This window comes from Mustela erminea, chromosome 16 (assembly GCF_009829155.1).
Source record: "Mustela erminea isolate mMusErm1 chromosome 16, mMusErm1.Pri, whole genome shotgun sequence".
Lineage (NCBI taxonomy): Eukaryota > Metazoa > Chordata > Mammalia > Carnivora > Mustelidae > Mustela > Mustela erminea.
Genome location: NC_045629.1, coordinates 80,779,849 through 80,798,418, shown reverse-complemented (window position 1 = coordinate 80,798,418; position 18,570 = coordinate 80,779,849). Strand labels below are relative to the sequence as shown.

The window sequence follows — 18,570 nt, the reverse complement described above, 5'->3', positions numbered from 1 at the left end:
TTGGCATTTCACAGGCATTAGTTCGCCTGAGGCCCCCAGCACAGCTCATGGAGTGGTCAGGGAAGGTTACAGGTGGTCACAGTGCCCAGTTAACTGCTGACATGGCACAGCAGTGTGGATGGGGAGAGGGCTGGACCCCATGTTTCAGGGGCTGAATTATGGGGCTCTGCCCCTGGATTGACTCTCCTAGATTGAACTGCCCCTGGCGTCCTTCATTTACGGGATGAAAAAACCCAGAGCAAAGAGGGGACATGATCTGCTCAAGGATGCAGAAACAAGAGGTGACAGGCCTGGAGCAAGAGCCAAGATTGACTTACTGCGAAAGACTTATTTGACTGCATAATGCATTCTTTTAAAGGAACTGACATGTTTTGTGTTTAATAATGTTTTGCTGAAATACATTTGTTGCCTCAGTAAATGCAGAGCCAAAATAGGTGACAGTTTAGAGAGATTGGAACCTTTGAATGTTACTTTCAAGGTTAGTCTGTGAAAAATATTTTTGATAGGTTTCCTATCATGAGTGTCTTAACCACAATAACGACAGCAGTGATGATGGTGATGTGACGGTGATCATGGTGATCATGTTGACAGAGGTGATGGTGATGATGGTGATGGTGATGATGTGGCGATCATGGTGATAGAGGTGATGGTGATGATGGTGATGATGGCAATGATGGTGATGATGGCGATCACGGTGAGAGAGTTGATGGTGATGATGGTGATGATAGAGATTATGGAGATGATGGTGATGCTGGTGATGATGATGGTGATGATGATGATCGAGATGATGGCAATGATGGTGATGATGATGGCGATCACGGTGAGAGAGTTGATGGTGATGATGGTGATGATAGAGATTATGGAGATGATGGTGATGCTGGTGATGATGATGGTGATGATGATGATCGAGATGATGGCAATGATGGTGATGATGATGGCGATCACGGTGAGAGAGTTGATGATGATGATGGTGATGATAGAGATTATGGAGATGATGGTGATGCTGGTGATGATGATGGTGATGATGATGATCGAGATGATGGCAATGATGGTGATGATGGCGATCACGGTGAGAGAGTTGATGGTGATGATGGTGATGATAGAGATTATGGAGATGATGGTGATGCTGGTGATGATGATGGTGATGATGATGGAGATGATGGCGATGATGGTGATGATGATGATGGCGATCACGGTGAGAGAGTTGATGGTGATGATGATGGTGATGATGCTGGAGACCATGGTGATGATGATGGTGATGGTGATGACTGTTGATGATGGTGCTGATCATGGCGATCATGGTGAGAGAGATGATGGTGAGGATGATGATGAAGGTGATAATGGTGATGATAGTGATAGTGACAGATGATGGTAATGACTAAAATGATGAGAAGAGTGATAGCTAACAATGAACTCAGTACTGCCTTATGCACTTTGTAGATTTTCGGTTATTTTAATGCTTGCAACAATCCCATGACAAAGGTTCTGTTTTTATTATTCTCATTTTAAAAGAAGGAGTTAGAAGTGAAGCAGGTTGCCCAATGACAGGGTTAGCAATGACAAAGCCAGAGTTCAAATACAAAATAATTTACAAAAAATAATTATAACTAATGTTTATTGAGCTCTTGCTATGTTCTGTGCTTTGTGTTGTGTCTGATTTTATTTCTTCCAACACTTCACAGGGTAAGCAATCATTATTTTCTCTACTTTATAGATAAACAAGAAATCTACAACTCACAGTTTAAGTGACCCACTCAAGGTCACACAGCTAGAAAGAGAGGGAATAAGCACACATACATACAGATGGAGTGAGTCTTCTTCCTCAGCCTTCTGGGCAGTGCTGTCCCGTCCACTGTCTTAGCTTCTCCTTCTTCCCACCTCACACCAGACACTGTGATGATTTGGCTCCTTTCCCTCCCACACCCAAATATCCCCGTTTCCTCCTGACTGCCCCTCCTCTCTTTGTCCTGGGCCTTTCAGCCCACCCTTGACTGCAGTGAGGAATCCCTTCTGACCGGAGAGCAGTCAAACTTCCTAGTGCCTGGAGCTCAATCCAGGTTCAAGGAGAAAACATGCAGGGCTCTCAGTGAGGGGGGCATTATCTGCCTCCCCAGTTCCATATTCCACTGACCCCCATCAGCACCCCATGACCCAGTTAAGCCATTCCATCAGCAGTTCTTCAACCAGACTCTCTTGTTTCTCTCTGTGGATGCCATGCCTGGCCTGTGGCTCAGACTGGATGAGAGTTTGATGAAAGAAGAGTAAATGGATGAAGAAATGAGTCCAGAGCTAGATGAATGCATACAGACTTTTTTTTCTTTTGCAATGTAGTTCTACCAACATTTCTAATAGGTTTCTTTCTTTTTTCTCCCAAGGGAAGTAAAGGGGAGCGTGGCGCCGATGGTGAAACTGGACAGAAAGGTGACCAGGTAAGAACTTACTTTGTAAAGAACCTGAAGAGACATCACTGTTTCTCCCAGATGAATTTCATTCTGCCATTTCTGACCTCACCTCTTGGATCTCCTTTGTTTGAAGTAGGAATTTTTTTAAACCACATTTTCATGGTTTCCATCTTGATTCCTGTGGTTCATTGTCACCTTCCCCTTCCCCAGTTATCTGAGCAGCCTGCCTTTTCTGATTTCCTTTTGTTTTGTTTTGTTGGAATTTTACCCTTAGAGGTCTAGTTCTCTGAAATGGTTACCATCCATTACACAATGTCCCCTTCTTTCCTCCCACCGTCCCATCACTCTTCAAGTACCTGTCACATAACTCGTGGTACTGGCGGAAATGTTACACAGATGTCCCTTCTGCGCTCAGTGCCCAGCCAGCCTTGTTGGACCACTTCTCCAAATGCATTGCAAGGTAGCTTCCATGACAACATACTCCTCTTTTCTGTGGATTCGAAACCAGCATCCCTGTCATCTTTTATACAGCATTACCAGCTGATTCTGCAGTCCAGCTCCCTAGCGTCCAGCAGCCTTTCTGCCAGTTCAAGTGGCTCCTGCTTGGCTGCTGTCACTCTTCCCTTTCCTCCCTCCCACCTGCCCTCCACCCATCACTCCTCTCTGCATCTTCCCATCGGTGCTCCTTGCAACCAGCTAAAAGGCAGGCATGGCACCAGGCTCTGAGCTGTAGAGGGAGTAACGGGCAAATCCTGACATCATGGAGGTTTCTGTTCCATGACAGTGAAGCAAGCACTCCTGAGGGGATGTGTTCAGAGCGATGCTCAAGGTCTGAACAACATGCTCATCTAAAGTTCCATCTGTGTTTGGAAAAACAAAATATACTTGGATTATTCTTACAACAGCAAATTTTCAAGACCAGTACACTCGATCCTGAGTGTTACAGCTTGCGTTTCCCAGTAGCAGGAGATAGAGGTGAAGGGCAGGGAGATCTTCCACGGTTGTGTGTCTGCTTTTGTAAAACACTGCCGTTCAAAAACAAAATGGTGTATGCAGTACTCTAGCTTGTTTAGCTCCTGCCATAACACACATAGACTCTGCTCTGCATGGAGGCGAGAATCTCTTTCTTAACGTACTGCAACTCCACTACAGCAGAGATATCATGATTTGGTAACCCCAGAGTTTCCATTGTGACTGTATGTTGTGTGTGCATATGCTTTTATTTGCTCTCACATTTTTATTACAGGATGTTTCCAGTCTACACAAAAATTAGAAAGCATAATAAAAAGACCCCCCACCTCCATACCTATCACCCAGCCACAGGATCCTGTAGCCACTATGGCCACATCTGTTTTCATCTGTGCCCTCAGTGACTTCCCCACACCGTCTTCCTTCACTTTATGTAGAAGCAAATCCACTCTCAGGAGAGATTCATTTTTGTAAATATTGTTGGATACTTGGAAATACACCAGTAATACACACACACACACACACACACACACACACACACACACATATACATATACATATATATGTACACATACATATATAGAAAGTCTTTTTGTTGCCAGTGCCTTTATCTAAAATCATTACTGGAGTTAGAAGTCAGATTCTGGATTGTTGTCTGAAATTTACTAGCCACCAAAGTGAAAAGCTTCTTATAGGTCACTTTGAAGAATTGCCTCTTGTGTTTTCCTAGGGTCATCCTGGAGTTCCCGGTTTCATGGGGCCCCCTGGGAGCCCTGGGCCACGGGTAAGTCATGATTTTGAATCCCCTCCTCTCTTGGTTTTGATGCTGGAACAGGTTCCCATGCTCACTGGACCTGCCTTGTTAAGGACTGGGCTGATACCTGAAAGGTGTCCAGGGGCTGAACAGAAGGTGCAGGTCCCAAAGGGACAGTGGGTCAAGGATGGGGACTTGACCCCATGGGACCCAATGGAGTCAAGGATGGAGTGACTTGAATAGATGGCGCTCCTGGGCAGTTCAGTTAAAATGCTGTTGGGACCAGGGGAGCTTGGCAGAGGTGGGCAGGCTTAATATATTATTAATTTCTATCTATCGCAGGTGATGAGAAACCTGAGAAAAGTGTAAGATTAGGATCATAAGTGAGAAATGGAGAAGCAGGTTCCTGTCTTGCATAGGATCCTGTCCCATGGCAAGAGGCTCTGGGCATCACAGAGTGTCTTTAAAAACACAGACTTTCCTGGATTTACTGTAATTAATAACAATAACAATAATAACAACAAAGTTATTATTATTCGTTGTTACCATCTTCAGCTGCTCATTCATCATCACTCGAAGGCATTGTCATCAGTATAACCACAGATTTGGTGAATTATCTTCCCATTTATCCCCACAGGCCCCCGAGCAAATGGTTTTCCTTTCCTTGGTAGTGACTGATGCTGACCGATGCTCTTCTAACAATTTCATCTCCCTTTGGTCTGAACTGCCCGCAGATTAGTCTTGAAGTTGTTGCTTACGTAGCCACCTAAGGTAGCCATGGTAACGGGCAGCGCAAATGAGCATCTTCGCCTAGCCTAGCCAGGACCAGCCGCCTGCAACTTCCCATGGGTTCTCCAGGAGCCCTGGCCCCCCAGACTTTGCAGAATGAGGGATCATTGGTAATGGCTAATGGACAACGAAAGGGGAACCCACTTCAAATAGGGACATAATCAGTAGAGAAGCAGAGGCTGAGTTAAGATCATGAAGTTCAAATGCATGCTATTAATCTTTCTTTGTCTTCTTTTTAACAACTCTAAATGACTTCTAAGTGTAAGTATGTTTGTTCTTAGAATAAATTAGGTCGTTTTAAATGTATATTTCCAGTAAGATCATACAGAAGTATGAAACTGCATCTTTTACTTTGAAACTGACTTTTACAGCAAATTCATAAAAAGTACATTAACTGTAAAAGTACGAAAGCTTTCCCAGTTTGCTGGAGAGCTCACCTCAAGCCTCAGACCCTCAGCTCACTCCCCCCTCCCTGCTTGGAGGGCCTGTGCTGTGAGCAACCTTTCCCATTTCTCAGTCTTCACGCCTCATTGTGTGTCTCTGCTGTGAGCAGGATTTCAAACCGCCTTTCCAGGGGATGGTTCAGCTCTTGCCATTTAGGTTCACGAAAATCTATTAAAGCCCCCTCCCGTCCCCATCCCGGTCTTTCAAAAGCCTATTACGCATCCCCAGTGCAAAAGAAGCCATGCTCTCCTCTCCTTGGAAATTGCCCTTTGGACTCTAGGGCAGATGTAGGGAGTGGCTCCTAGCCACTGGTTCTCATGCTAGATGATGAATCTGGGATTCAGAAATGGGCATGATCAGAGGGCAGCTTCTCCGTCTCCCACTGATCAATGTGGTCAGTTCATGCAGTTGATTCTTACTGAGTTTCTGCTCTGTGCCATGCATGCCCTGGTCTGTTCATTGTTTTTGGGAATGGATGCCAGTCACCCGTCCATCTGGGTTCAGTGGCCAGTCATACAGAAGCAACTTGAGAGCAGGAAACCTGTCTGGTCATTTATGCATTGTTTCTTTGTGTGCTTCTATGTCAGATGCCATAACCAGGGACATAGATACCAAACAGATAAAGTTCCTTTATTATTGTTACTCCAAAACTTTTTTCCTGGTGCTCAGTTGACATCCTTCTTTCAGAGAAAACCCTTACCCTATTCCCAATGTGCTGTATGGAATTTAATTACAACATAGCTAGGTTCCAGGGTACAGGGTGCTGGGGGGGGTTGGCAAAATTATATAGAAGAATCCAATAGAAACCCCATTGTTGGGCTGGGTTTGGACTAGAGGTGGAGGTTCCCAGCAGCAGCCCAGCTAGGGAAGCATGAACCTTGAGATATGTATGCATGCATTATCGACATCCTTTATTTCTAAAACATTTACTGACTCATTACCTGGGGAAGAGGTGGAGGCAAATCTGATTGCATCTTATCCCTGGGGCATTTATCCGACATGGCAAATAAGACCTATCTTCCATAGCTGTATCAGATTTCCTTGAGGTCCATGGTACAGCCATTTCTGTAGCCCTAAAACTTGGCCAGCACTTGCTATGACATAGGCACTCGATAAGTGTATGTAAAAAACCTAAAAGCTGCTGGAAAGGTATCATCAGTAAGGTATGCAAGATCTTGCTTTTTTGTCCCCCCATACTTGGTCCATATCTGCAGTGCTTGTGGTCTTGGGCAGGCCAGTAGACACACCACTGTTATGAGTGTCTGTGATAACAGAGAACACTTTGGGGAAAGCCCTTAGTGAGCGCCAGTGCTGGCTAGCTCTTTCTATGTAGGACCGTACTGAGTCCTCTCAACAATTCAAGTGAAATAGGTCCTCTCTTTTTCTCCAGTGCACAAAGGATCTGAGAGATGCAGAGGAGTAAAATAAAGTGGAAAAGCAGGATATGGACCCAGGATCTGGCGCGGGGAGGGTGCACCCCAGCCGACACCCTCTGTTCTGTGCTAAGCATGCTGCAGGCAATGCCTCCTGACCCTCCTTACAGCCTGGGCAATCATGTCACTTCTCCCCTTTGTCAACGAGGAAACTGAAGTTAAATGCCCAAAGCTAGAAAGAAGCAGTGTATTTGTTCATCTAAAGACTCTCTACCCCATCTGCCAGCCAGCCCAGCTTTTCCTTTACTCATTTATTTAAGAACAAGTGAGCCCCCGCTAGCTCCAAGGAACAGTTTTAGTTCCCAGTAAAGCAAATAATCGATCAACACTGGGATGTCAGAGAGAGGCAAAAGCTAGGAGGGGCATAAAGGCGTTATTAAGAGGGGCAGGGACTTGGATTTTCAATATGGGAGGCAGGCTATGAGCTCTGAGTCCTGGGGGACTGGATTGCAGGCAGGGGGAGCAGCCCTGGAGAGAGCCCGCAGGGAGGGGGGGCAAGTCTGGGCTCACTCTGCTGTACTCACCTGTGTAGAGCTCCTTCTTCCTGGATCTGTCTATGCGTTTCCCATCCTTGAACTGACAAAACCAATAGCTTTCCCTATTGACCTGGACCATAAATCCAGTCATTCATTTTTGCCTCTGTCCCTAAATGTTCTCTGATATTAGCTGAAAATGTCCACTCTGTCCCTGTCCCACTGTCCTTGGGATGACTGTGGATGCCCTGTCCAGTGACCCTGTCCCACTGTCCTAGGGATGACTGTGGATGCTCTGGTCCTTCGTGCAATGTGGCTGCCATGCTCCCAGCATCTTTGTGTTCCCAGAGGCCAGCCCTTCCTCCTGGAGAGGGCAGAAGCCCCCCGGGAGTACCTAGGGTTCCAGCTGCTGGGGAGGGACTTGGCTTGCACTTTTGTGCTCCCCAGGCTTCATGCACAGAGAGACACTCATGATTCTGCCACTGACATCCTGCTCTGTCATCCTCAGGGAGCAGACGGAATTGCTGGTGCCGCTGGCCCTCCAGGAGTCCAAGGGCTGCCGGTAAGTTCCTCGCTTGACCGTCCTGCCTTGAGTCTGTGTTTGGGTGTCCCAGAACCCAGGTGTATGCCATTCCTGCCCCGGGGCCTCCCTACCTCTGTGGCTCACTCACACCCAGTATTCAGCAAGGGTCTTGCAAGGAAACCACAGAAGGGGCCGCTTTCTATTGGTGTCCAGTGTCTTGCCTCAAAAATACAGGTTTGGATGAATGACGTGGCAGTCTGTGATTCCGGGATTCCATTAACAACCAGCTCAGCCAGGCCCTGGCCAGTGTGGTTCTTTCCCGACAGGGAGAGGGGAGTGGAGAGGGTGGAGCTGACCCACGCCGAGGCTACAGCGTGCATCAGGAGGCACATCAGGCAGGAGGACCCCCTGTTAGTCAACCGTTCCAAAGAAGGGAGAGAAGTAAGAAAGGGGTCACACTCCAAGCTGGCTGGTGAGCAGGTCAGCCCTGCCCAGGGATGTCCGGACTCCAGTGCCAAGAGCATTTGAGGAAGCAGTTAGGACAGCTTCCCCCTCCTGGGATGAGGAGGACAAAGCCCAATGGGACTGGATCTCTGGTCCAAAGCCACACAGGAAATCAGTTCCAGGTCCAGAGTGAAGTCAGTTGGGAAACTCCCAACTCCGTGTTCTTCCCTCGGTTCCACACTGACCCTCAGTGTGGGGCGGTCAGGGTGGGCCCCAGGGGTGTTGAGGTTGGAAGTTCCCAGCCAGGTGGGTGGTTTTTCCTTCCTCATCTGGCCGGTCCTGTCCAAGCAGCCCACCTGCTGTTTACCGATTCCCAGACAGCAAAGGATCTCCCCAGTAAAAACAAATGGACTAAAAACCAACCAAACAAATAATCAAACAAACAAAACAAACGAACTGTTAGCCCAAGGAGAATCAGATGCAGGACCCGGACAGGAATCCTCAGGTACTTGGGAATTAAACTGTATTGAATGAGACATTGATTCTGTCATGGGGAACCCTGAGGCGGGCGACAGCTGGGCTTGGAGCTGTCTGGGGGTCCTGTTACTTCACTGTATACAACAAACCAGAATATTCTCCAGATCTTCTTAGCATAAGTAACGAGTGTTGGTAATTTAATAAAGAAATCAAGAACGCTAACTGGGATGAGATTAAAAAAAAAAAAAAGATAGATACAAACGGAAAACATTTCCATTGTATTTTGAATTGAAACATACAAACCAGGAGCCAATCTTTTCGACACAGAATGACGACCTTCCTTGACTTTGGGTCCTCAGCACGGACTCTCTTGTCATTATCCTTATGACAGGAATATCTCCCCAGTCACGATTTGCTGCCCTTCTTAAGGGTGGTTTGAGAGTACAGCAGCACCCGTGGGACGATTTCAATATAGAATCCTGGATCCTGGATCATTAGGGTATTTTTTCTAACCTTTCATAGCTATCCTGCTGCAGAGATCTGGATCGTGAGTCATCCTTATAGTGTATTTTGAAGTCCTCACTTAAAGATCGTTCTTTTTCTTTGTCCACTTAAGTTTAATGAGGTTACCTAATGAATAATTAAACTGTATAATTTCCATAGCAAACTATGACTTCCACAATGCAAACAGGTTTAAGAACAAGCATCTGGACCCCTTGTGCATCCTCCAGTAGAAGCAAAAAATCCCTAAACTGTAAATATGTCTGTGTCATGGACCATGTGGTCTCTGTTGGAAAAACTCAGCCCTGCTGTGGTAAGGTGAAGTCAGCCACAGACAACAGGTCAACAAAAGGCTTCTGATAAAACTTTATTTGCAAAAACAGCAGAGGGCTGCCGTTTGCTGACCAATGGTGGCTCCATCCCTGGGGTCTTTGGAACAGTAGACATTCAGGAAGGAATCCAGGGCACTCTATTATCAATATCCAAAGATCCCTAATGATGACTGAGTATTTGTCCTATGTGGACCCAAAAATATCTCCTTGGTTGCACGTTTGTAGGTTCTGTGAGATGGGAGGTGGATGGTTTTGCTTTCCCCTGTTATTTCGTGTTGGTCTAAGTGGCGCTGTGTCCAGGCAACCTCAGATATCATGGGTTGTCACATTACAGAGACACAGGGCATACCAAATTGTTGTCGGGGCAAACACAGGACCTGAGCATTCCAGTTTCTAAAGTTAAAGGAAACCTTTCAACATGACTGCATCAAGTGCTACTGCTTTTGAGAAAACATTTTAACGAAGGAGTAGTCAACCTCCAATGTGGTCTAATCCTCATCTGTTCCCAGGGTGATGAGAAAAGTTCTCATCTCTTCATGACGTGTCACTGTTATCTTCCATTTTCTTCAGGGTGGAAATAAAACTCAGTTGTGGAGTTTTTACTGAGTTTAAGTAACACTTCATAAAGGAAGTGTGCTTTGGGTCTCCCAATTGGACACTTTTGATGGGATGATATATAAGATCTGCATAAAGGTGAATTAAATGTCAAAGTAATTTTGCTTTTTGCTTTTTTTGCAAGAAGCTAACATCACAACACTTATGAATATGTCACTTGGTGTGGCCTGTACATGAGAATGTAAAACCTGACGCCAGCATTTTATCGCAGAAGGAACAGTGATGGGAGAGATCGTGAAGTTGTCAGGGCCTCTGATGGTGGTAGAGACACAGATGACGTCAGAATGTTCACGCAGGTAGAAGTGATGGCTCTGATGACATCATCTGATTTAGTAGCCTTGGTTGGCAGTGATGTGCATCTTTGATGAATAAAATGGAGAAAGAAGTATGAGTTAGTGCAATTGGGCAAACAGTCTTTGAAAACACAAGCTCTGTATCCCGGGGGAAAGATATACTAAAAGCGACATACCGGTGGTAAAAAGTTTGGGATCCTCCAGGCAAGAGGACGGTAATAATAGACCGTCTGTTCAGGTACTGGTCACCTTTTCACTTGCTTTGGGTCCTGTGTGCACAACAGCCCCAGATGCTCTGGTCTTGAGCCACATGATGAGGACCCGAATTTCAGGCAGTGTAGGGACAGAGTGTAGAGCTGGACCCAAGTCTTGTGGACCCCCAAACCCAAATATCTTCTCCCCCCAGACTTTTCCTACTTTAATTCCCCCCGAGTCTATGTCATACAGCCAAAATGAGCCCCTCTCTGCCCACCCACCCATGTGACTGGGGCACCTCTCTGCAGGGGGTAGGAAGGGAGACATGCCTGGAAAGCCAAGAGGCAGAAGCACCCATTGCTTCCAACCAAAGACAGCCCATGAAGGCAATTCTGCATGAAATCACATACTTCCAGAAAAGCCGATATGAGATTTAATGGTGTTTTTCTGTCTTGGACCTTTTAGGGGAAGGAAGGTCCTCCTGGCCCCCAAGGCCCATCTGGATTACCCGGAATCCCAGTAAGTGGCATTACAAAAAAAACGAACAAACAAACAAACAAACAAAAAATGCCTGGTTTCTCCACTACAAAAATGGGCAAACAAAAATAGATTTGCCCACTGTTAGAACAATGCATGGTTCTTAGGGGAATTTCCAGTGCTCCAGAAAATGAGGATAAGCCGTAACCAAAGCCAGGTATGGTTATGGTTAATGTTGCATGCATTGTCTCATGCAACAGGCGTTGCTGACTTGTGTAGATAGCGTTTCCCTCTGTCCACACACGCACATACGTGTAGGTGCAGAGTTGAGCCAGCCCACGCACACATGTGCCCAACTCTGACGATTCTCTCTGATGGTAGAAACAGCTTCTGCTCCCCACACTGGTGTTAAATGTTCATGAGCTCATCAGATATTATGTACACTCTACCCCACAAATACACCATAATATATGTGATCACTCCTCTGTTGCCACAGAAATCACACGGTTATTGGAAAAAGACTGTAATAAGCTAGTTTGCATGCCTAGTGCTTTCCCGTTTTCTGTATGATGGTCCACAAAGGTGGGGTCTACCTGTCGGGTACAATATTGTCTGAGGTTCTTGATACATAACCACCAAATTTCTTTCTATAAATACTGTTCTGGACTTTTATATCCAATATATCTCTCAGTGGGGTGGAGCTCTTCAGGGTGTTACTAATAAGACGGGTGCAGAGAGGCTATGTGCTACCGTCTCCGTGGAGTATGAATCCCTGTGGGGCTTGTGGTCTGGCCTGGGCCGACTGCAGGGGCCTCTACTGGCCACAGCTCCCCACCCCCGCCCTGCATAACGATGTGTTTTATTGCAGACAAGCTGGCTTCCTTTGGTTCCTAAAATGCTCTGCATCCTCTCCTCTCCCTACCACAGGACCTTTGCACATGCGTTTCTGTCTATCCAGAATGCCCCTTCTTCGTCACGTCTTCCACCAGTGGATGCCTTTGATTCTTCCCACTCATCCCAGGCATCAGCCCTAGGAAGTTTTCACTGCCCCCTCCCCCGCCCCCAGGCTAGGGCGGGCTCTCCTAGTTTCTTTTTCTTTTTCCTGAGTACCTATCTCAGCTGTTGTCACATCTTTATTTGTGTAATGGTTTGATCAGTGACCACCTCCTCCATTATTCATTGATTGGTTTGCTCATTCAGCAAACTCTGTTTAGGAGCCTACTGTTGGCTAGACCTGGGGACGTTACGGTGGAGTGCCTGCTCACCAGGGCGGTGCTCTAGGTCTTGGGTTCTGGAAGACCAGGTTTTTGCTTCCCACACATAATGAACACCCAGAAAATACTAATTACAGAAACAGATGGTTGAGCAAACTGCTGTGGGAGAGCCCTTCCTCCTAGAGTATCTGACAAGGTCCCCCACAGGGCGAGGAGGCATTCCAGGGCACCATTGGTAGTGCTCCCTACAGCCGTGCGATCCTGAGGTTGAGTAACCTGCGCAGGGTGCTCAGACCTGAAAACACGGGCTGGGATGTGAAGCCCCTTTAGTCTAAACTGCAGCCCAGTAGCCTAGCCTATTCTGGCAGCTGGGAAGAACTGACTGATTTCATTCTAGTGGTGGTAAAGCTGGGGAGAAAAAATCCAGGTTTGGCTTTTGTGCTGACCCCTTATAACCGAAGTCCTCATGCGCAGGAGAAGAGAGACCTGACCTTTGCTGTGACTGTGCGTACCATGCTGACCCCATCCTGGGGCTCAGACCTGAGCCAAGCCTGGGTGTATGCCTCCCTGATGCCCATGAATGGACCCTGCTTTCCTGTCTCTCGCCCCATCCCCACTCCAGCTGCCCTGAACTGCTTTGCTCCTTCCGCAGCATTTGTCTCAGAAACACTCCCTCTCCCTCTGCCTGGACAATAAGACTCATCAGAGCTTTCCTGTGCGTGGTGTTCACTGCCCCACAAGTCTCATGCAGAGAGCTGTCTGCACATTATTGCATCCATTCCATGCCTCAGGCCCCCTTAGTCACTCATCCCAAGGTCCGGCTGGACGTTATGTTCTCCAGGAGGCACCCCGAGCCTCCCCAGCGGCTTAGGTAGAACTCTGTGCCGTGTATCAGGATCCCTCAGCCCCTGTGCCGTCACAGCCCTGAGGGCGTGCAGCCCCACTCACCTGGTCATTTCTGTCCACCTGTGCCACCCCCCACCAGCACAGCACCAAGTACCGACCCAGGCCAGCGTTCAAGGTACCAGACGGACCCAGCCCTCATCCGCGCTGGTGTGCAGCCTAGGGGTCTCATGGAGAAGCCAAAGAGAAAAGGAAGGAACTACTGACACAAAATGTGATGTGCTGGTGACACAGGGGGATCCAGGGGGCCACAGAGCCCAGGGGTGGATACTCAAGCCAGATCCGGAGGGATAGTTGGGGAGCTGACACCCAAGGGGAGTGTTCAAGGTCAAGTAGTCTAGGCGAAGAAGGAGGAGAAGGGGCAGGAAGAAGGCATTTCAGTAAAAGGAGCAACTTATAAACGACACAGACATATTTCCGTACAGGAACTGGTTAGAGGAAATGCTGAATAAGAAGAAGTGGCTTCCAGGGCTGGTAAGGGCTGGGAGAGGCACCGTGTAACCTGTCGCTGGCCCTCACTGGGCGCCCACATGCGTCTCCCCAAGTAGAACACACACCCTATCTTCTCTTAAGCATCAGCTATGCACCATGCTCTGCACCAGAAGACCCTCTGTATTCCTCTGCTGCAGGATGTGGGGGCATCCCTACAGTTCACTGAGGGTGCAGACACAGGCCCGGAGATGTTGAAGGAATCAGCAGCCTGTCAGCGCGGGGCAGCCCTACCCTCCCGCAGAGCCGCGTTTCCTTCTCAAGGGATTCGACTGGCCACCCTCCGCCCACCTTTGCGTTTCCCCCAGTGGCCCTTGTGCGGCTCCCGGGGACCGTGTGTCTGTGCCAGGAGTCCTGGGGTCTCCTGCTGGCCTCCAGCCAGAGTCTGCGGGTCGGCCCTTGTCTCCTCTCATGGCATCAACTTCGGCTTCCATGCACGGGCCGCTGTTGCACGCACGGGCCGCTGTTGCACGCACGGGCCGCTGTTCCAGGCACGGGCCGCTGTTCCAGGCACGGGCCGCTGTTGCATGCACGGGCCGCTGTTCCAGGCACGGCCGCTGTTCCATGCATGGGCGGCTGTTGCATGCACGGGCCGCTGCTGCATGCGCGGGAAGTGGTTTCGGGAACTGGACTCTTAACTTAGAAGAGAATCAGTGCAGGGGCACCTGGGGTAGCTACGGCGGTTGAGCGTCTGACTCAAGGTTTTGGCTCAGGTCATGATCTCAGGGTCGTGGGGTTGAGCCCTGTGATAGGCTCTGCGCTGGGTGTGGATCCTGCTTGGAATTCTGTCTCTCCCTCTGCCCCTCCCCCACTCTTTCTGCTTCTCTGGGAAAAAAGAATGCGGAAGAGGATCAGTGTAGCCTGACCCCCCAGCAGCCCTGTAGGTGTAGCTGGTCAGGGCGGCTATGGCAGAAGCAGCGCTCGTGAGGAGTTCTGGAAGCCACCGAGCATCGGCCAGCAGTAAACTTCGATGGCTGTCCCCAGCGGCTTTCCAGCAGTGCCAAAACCCTGACGCTGAAGGCACTGATGAGGAACCACGCTCGGTTTTACAAGTGCCTGCAGCAGTGGGAGCACCCCCGTGGCTGGCACCGTTTACCGCAGCCTGGTTTGCTCTGCAAGAAGAAGCTTCCGTTCTCGGCTGCCCGGGTGACTCAGCAGAGCAGGACCGGCTTTGCTTTTTAGGAAGAGGGCACTGGGGAGCCAAGAATACTAGTAACTTGCCCAACATCTTATGCCTAGTAGTGCAGGCGGGGCTCGGACCTTGCCTGGTTTGACTCAGTTTCCCCTCTGCCCTGCAGCCTTGTGACTTTCTTTTCCCAGACCCCACCCAGGGCAGGTGGTCCAGGATCGGAATCCAAGTCTGTGCTGTCATAGCCCTTGCACAGCATTATGCGACCATTTGCAAAGACTCCTGAAGAATACTGGTCTCTTAGATTAACGTGAGGCTTATGAGACCTCCCTTGGAGCAGGAGGTTGGTTACAGGGAGGGGAAAACTCAGCTAGATTTCAGGGAAAGAAAGGCCAAGCGTCCACGGCCATTCTGTTACCCACGCAGAATCCTCGCTGTCATTCTCTGAGCCCCCATGTGTTCCCGGGTCTGTGGCCCGTGCTCTCCTGCGTCCAGCCCCCTCACCATCGGAAGCTGCGTCCTTACCCCTCATCACTGCATTCAGTCCAGGAGCTCCAGCCATGAGGCGCTGTTGCCCTAAGTTTGACTTCAGGAAGTGTCCAGTCCAGGGCTGCATTAGATCAACGGCTCTAATAATGATGCCGTTGCACTTCAGTGCTTTTCCGCTCTGTGCCATGCACTGTGGATCTGAGATCAGAGCTGACCTGCGGTGTTGGGAAGGAACCACACAGTCAAGCCGGTCCGTCTGTGGACACACCCCGGAGCCCTGAAGTGTGGCTGTGACTGTGCACGAGGCACGCGCTTCCAGCAGAACCCCCTCGTTCCTCCCAGCACGTTCGGCTGGAGACGACCTTTAACTTGACTCTCTTGCAGGGGGAAGAAGGCAAAGAGGGCAGGGATGGAAAACCGGGTCCCCCTGGAGAGCCGGTAAGCGACTCTAAACTTCCTCCTGTTGTATGGGCGCACCTAGTCACCTCTCAGCAGCAACTGTCCCGTGTCAATGAGCTGCTGGGACGCGGGCCTAGTAAGAGTTACTTCACTCATTTGTCCTGACAGCCCTGCAGTGTGAACACCGCTGTCCCCATTATACAGCCGAGAAAACCGAGGCTCAGGGAAGTGAAGTGACGGGCCCAAAGTCACAGGACGGGCTGGTGACAGAATCAGAACCTGATCCCAGGGCTTCTATCTGTCCTCTGCTTTTTCTCTTCCTGCCCCGTGCAACTTCTACCCCGTTCACACGGGAGGGGAGCTGGGGCAGGGGAGCCCCCGCTGCTGTGGGAACCTGGTGCCCGAAAGCCCGTTATCCCCACAGAAAGCCTGGGCATCTCCCGCACCTCCAGGTATGGGAGTTTGCCCTTTCTTCAATTCTGGCCCAGAGCCCGAGGGATTGTTTTGTTTTGTCTTTTACCTTTTTCCTTATTCTTGAATGTCCCCTGTGTGGGGCACCCAGGGAGGCAGACCGCGTGCACGCAAGCGCATCTCTGCCTTGGTGGCTATCGTCTGGAAGAGTGAGCGCTTTCTGCACACGCGGCTCTGTGACCTCATCATGGTCCTACCGCAGCTGGTCTCTGCTCTCTCTCCTGTGGGTCTTCATGGCCGATGATGACACACGTCTGTCTCCCCAGGTCCCTTCCACAGCCTCAGGCTCGAGGGGAAGCTGGAAGGTTGGTGTGTAGGGTTCGAGGCCTGGCTCCCCTCAGGCCCCCCAGTAGGAGACCGGTTACCGGTTAGTGATGGGTTAGATAGGGTCTGCTCAGCCGGCCCTATTTCATGCAAAAGGCTTCGTGTATTTTTCTAGGGTTTGCATGACGACGGCCGGGGGCTCTAACTGTCGCCACCACCAGCGGGAGGGTGATTCTGGGCAGAAGGGCCGCAGGGATGCAAAGGCAACTTTGGGCTCCGTAGTGAGTCGTCGTACCGTGGAGCCGTTGGTAGGCGTTGCTTGCTGATATCGTGGAGTTTAAAATGAACTGAACTATTTTATGCCAAAACGAAAGCCACAGCCAGAGGACCCTGGCTCCAGATGCTGGCTCCGCTCCAGACCGGCATGGGGGCCACGGGGTGAGTCAGGCAGAGTTTCCCAGATGCTTTCTCGATAGAACGAGAGTCACAGTAGCCACCTAGCAGAGTTGCCGGAGAATCCAATGAGGTGAGAAACGGTAGGAGGCATCGGGCTCGTCTCGCCGTTAAGTTTTTCAGCAAATCCCTTTCTGACAGCACGCCTGGCCGTGACTCCCGGAGAGGTCAGAGCTGCAGCGCCCTTAGGGCCACGAGGTGGGACAACATAACAGGTTCTGCCGCGAGGTTTATGTCCCGTGTAATTTGTGTGGTCATCATCTGTTGCGACTCGTTCTGAGTCTGATGCAACTTGCCAGAAGCACCTTCTTAAACATTTTTCACCGCGTGCCAGATGCCGGAACGGGGAGACGCTGCTGAGAGTGAAGGAAAGTGCTTGTGGCAGCGAGCAAAGTCTGAAGCACCTGCCAAGCCGCTGGAGGCTGAGTCCCAGCGGGACGGCCCGTGGCGGGCACATGGCAGTTAGAGGGACGTGGATGTGGAGGGGAGAGAGGACGGATGTTTCCGCCGGGTCCCCGCCTCGGGCTGCGGTACTGATGCGTGCTTCCATTTGCCACTGTTATCCCTGGAAAATCCCCATGAGGCCTGGTGTCATTATTGCCCCATATGAGGAAATGCACAGAGAGGTTAAGTAGCTGGCCAAGGTCACACAGCGGGTAAATGAAGCTGCCAGGACTCATGCCCCGGAGGCTGACCCCAGAGGTCAGTACCGCAGAACTAGAAGTCAGCTTCTCTGCGGGCGTGTTATTCTGAGAGCTGACGTTTATGGTACGGGAGGACTGGGGCCCGTGGTCTTCATTCGGTCTGTTTATGGACCACCTCCTCCAGGCAGACCTCGGGCATAGAGCAGAAAGAGACCAGGTCTGTTCTTGGCACACAAGGGGACATCAGTCCCTGAAGAGGCAGAGCTGGTCCTGCTGGAAGAGGTGGCTCAGCAGTTCCCACCTAGGGACGTTCCAGAGCCCTCCAGGCACCCATTCTGGAATCGCCGCCTGTGGCCAGTGTGAAGTCTTCTCTGTCCGAACTGCTTGGGAAGTTGGCATAGGGATGAGTGGCATCGGATCCCAAGGTAGCAGGATTTGTTGCAAGTGAGGGCTTTGGGAAGCAGCCCCAGGAAGCACCGGGGACAGGAGGAAATGAGACAAAGAGAGAAAGAAAGCCATGGATCTCAGGCAAGTGAGTGAGCCACTCGGGCAGGCAGATGGGCCACAGTCATTGGAAACCCTCTTGGAAATTGTGAGGAGCGTACTTGCCATCCTGCTCCTACCCCGGCCAGGCTCTTCACCCGTCCAGAGACTCGAAGCCCTTTGGACATTGGGGATTGCTCCGGGAGGCAGTAACTCGCACATTAACTTGCATACCTCAGTGCCACGTACCCTGAAGGCTGATCTACGCCCAGCCATCAGCCTGGGCGGGAACTGTTTAGCGCTGACAGGTGTCCTCCTCAGTGAGCCAATGGGACCTGCCTGGGAAGAAGCATTCACACCAGTAGTAGGTCGCTTGTCTTCACGTTGGTGTAGCCCTTCAGTTCCCACGTCTCAGGGGCGTGGATGGCCAGACAGAGTCGTAGACAGGTCGGTAGGCGGATGATGGGTCGAGGACTGGATGTGGATAGGTAGATCTGTAGACACACAGGCA

At 50.0% G+C, this 18,570-nt stretch overlaps 1 protein-coding gene across 1 annotated transcript in view; it reads left to right on the top strand.

The window, feature by feature from the left end:
* Positions 1-18,570, top strand: part of COL22A1 (collagen type XXII alpha 1 chain) — a 234,856-nt gene that overhangs the window by 190,132 nt on the left and 26,154 nt on the right. The window contains exons 47-51 of the mRNA XM_032316558.1: positions 2,376-2,429; positions 4,102-4,155; positions 7,773-7,826; positions 11,110-11,163; positions 15,730-15,783. Coding sequence (XP_032172449.1) covers positions 2,376-2,429; positions 4,102-4,155; positions 7,773-7,826; positions 11,110-11,163; positions 15,730-15,783 — 270 coding nt within the window. The remainder of the gene's footprint in view (positions 1-2,375; positions 2,430-4,101; positions 4,156-7,772; positions 7,827-11,109; positions 11,164-15,729; positions 15,784-18,570) is intronic.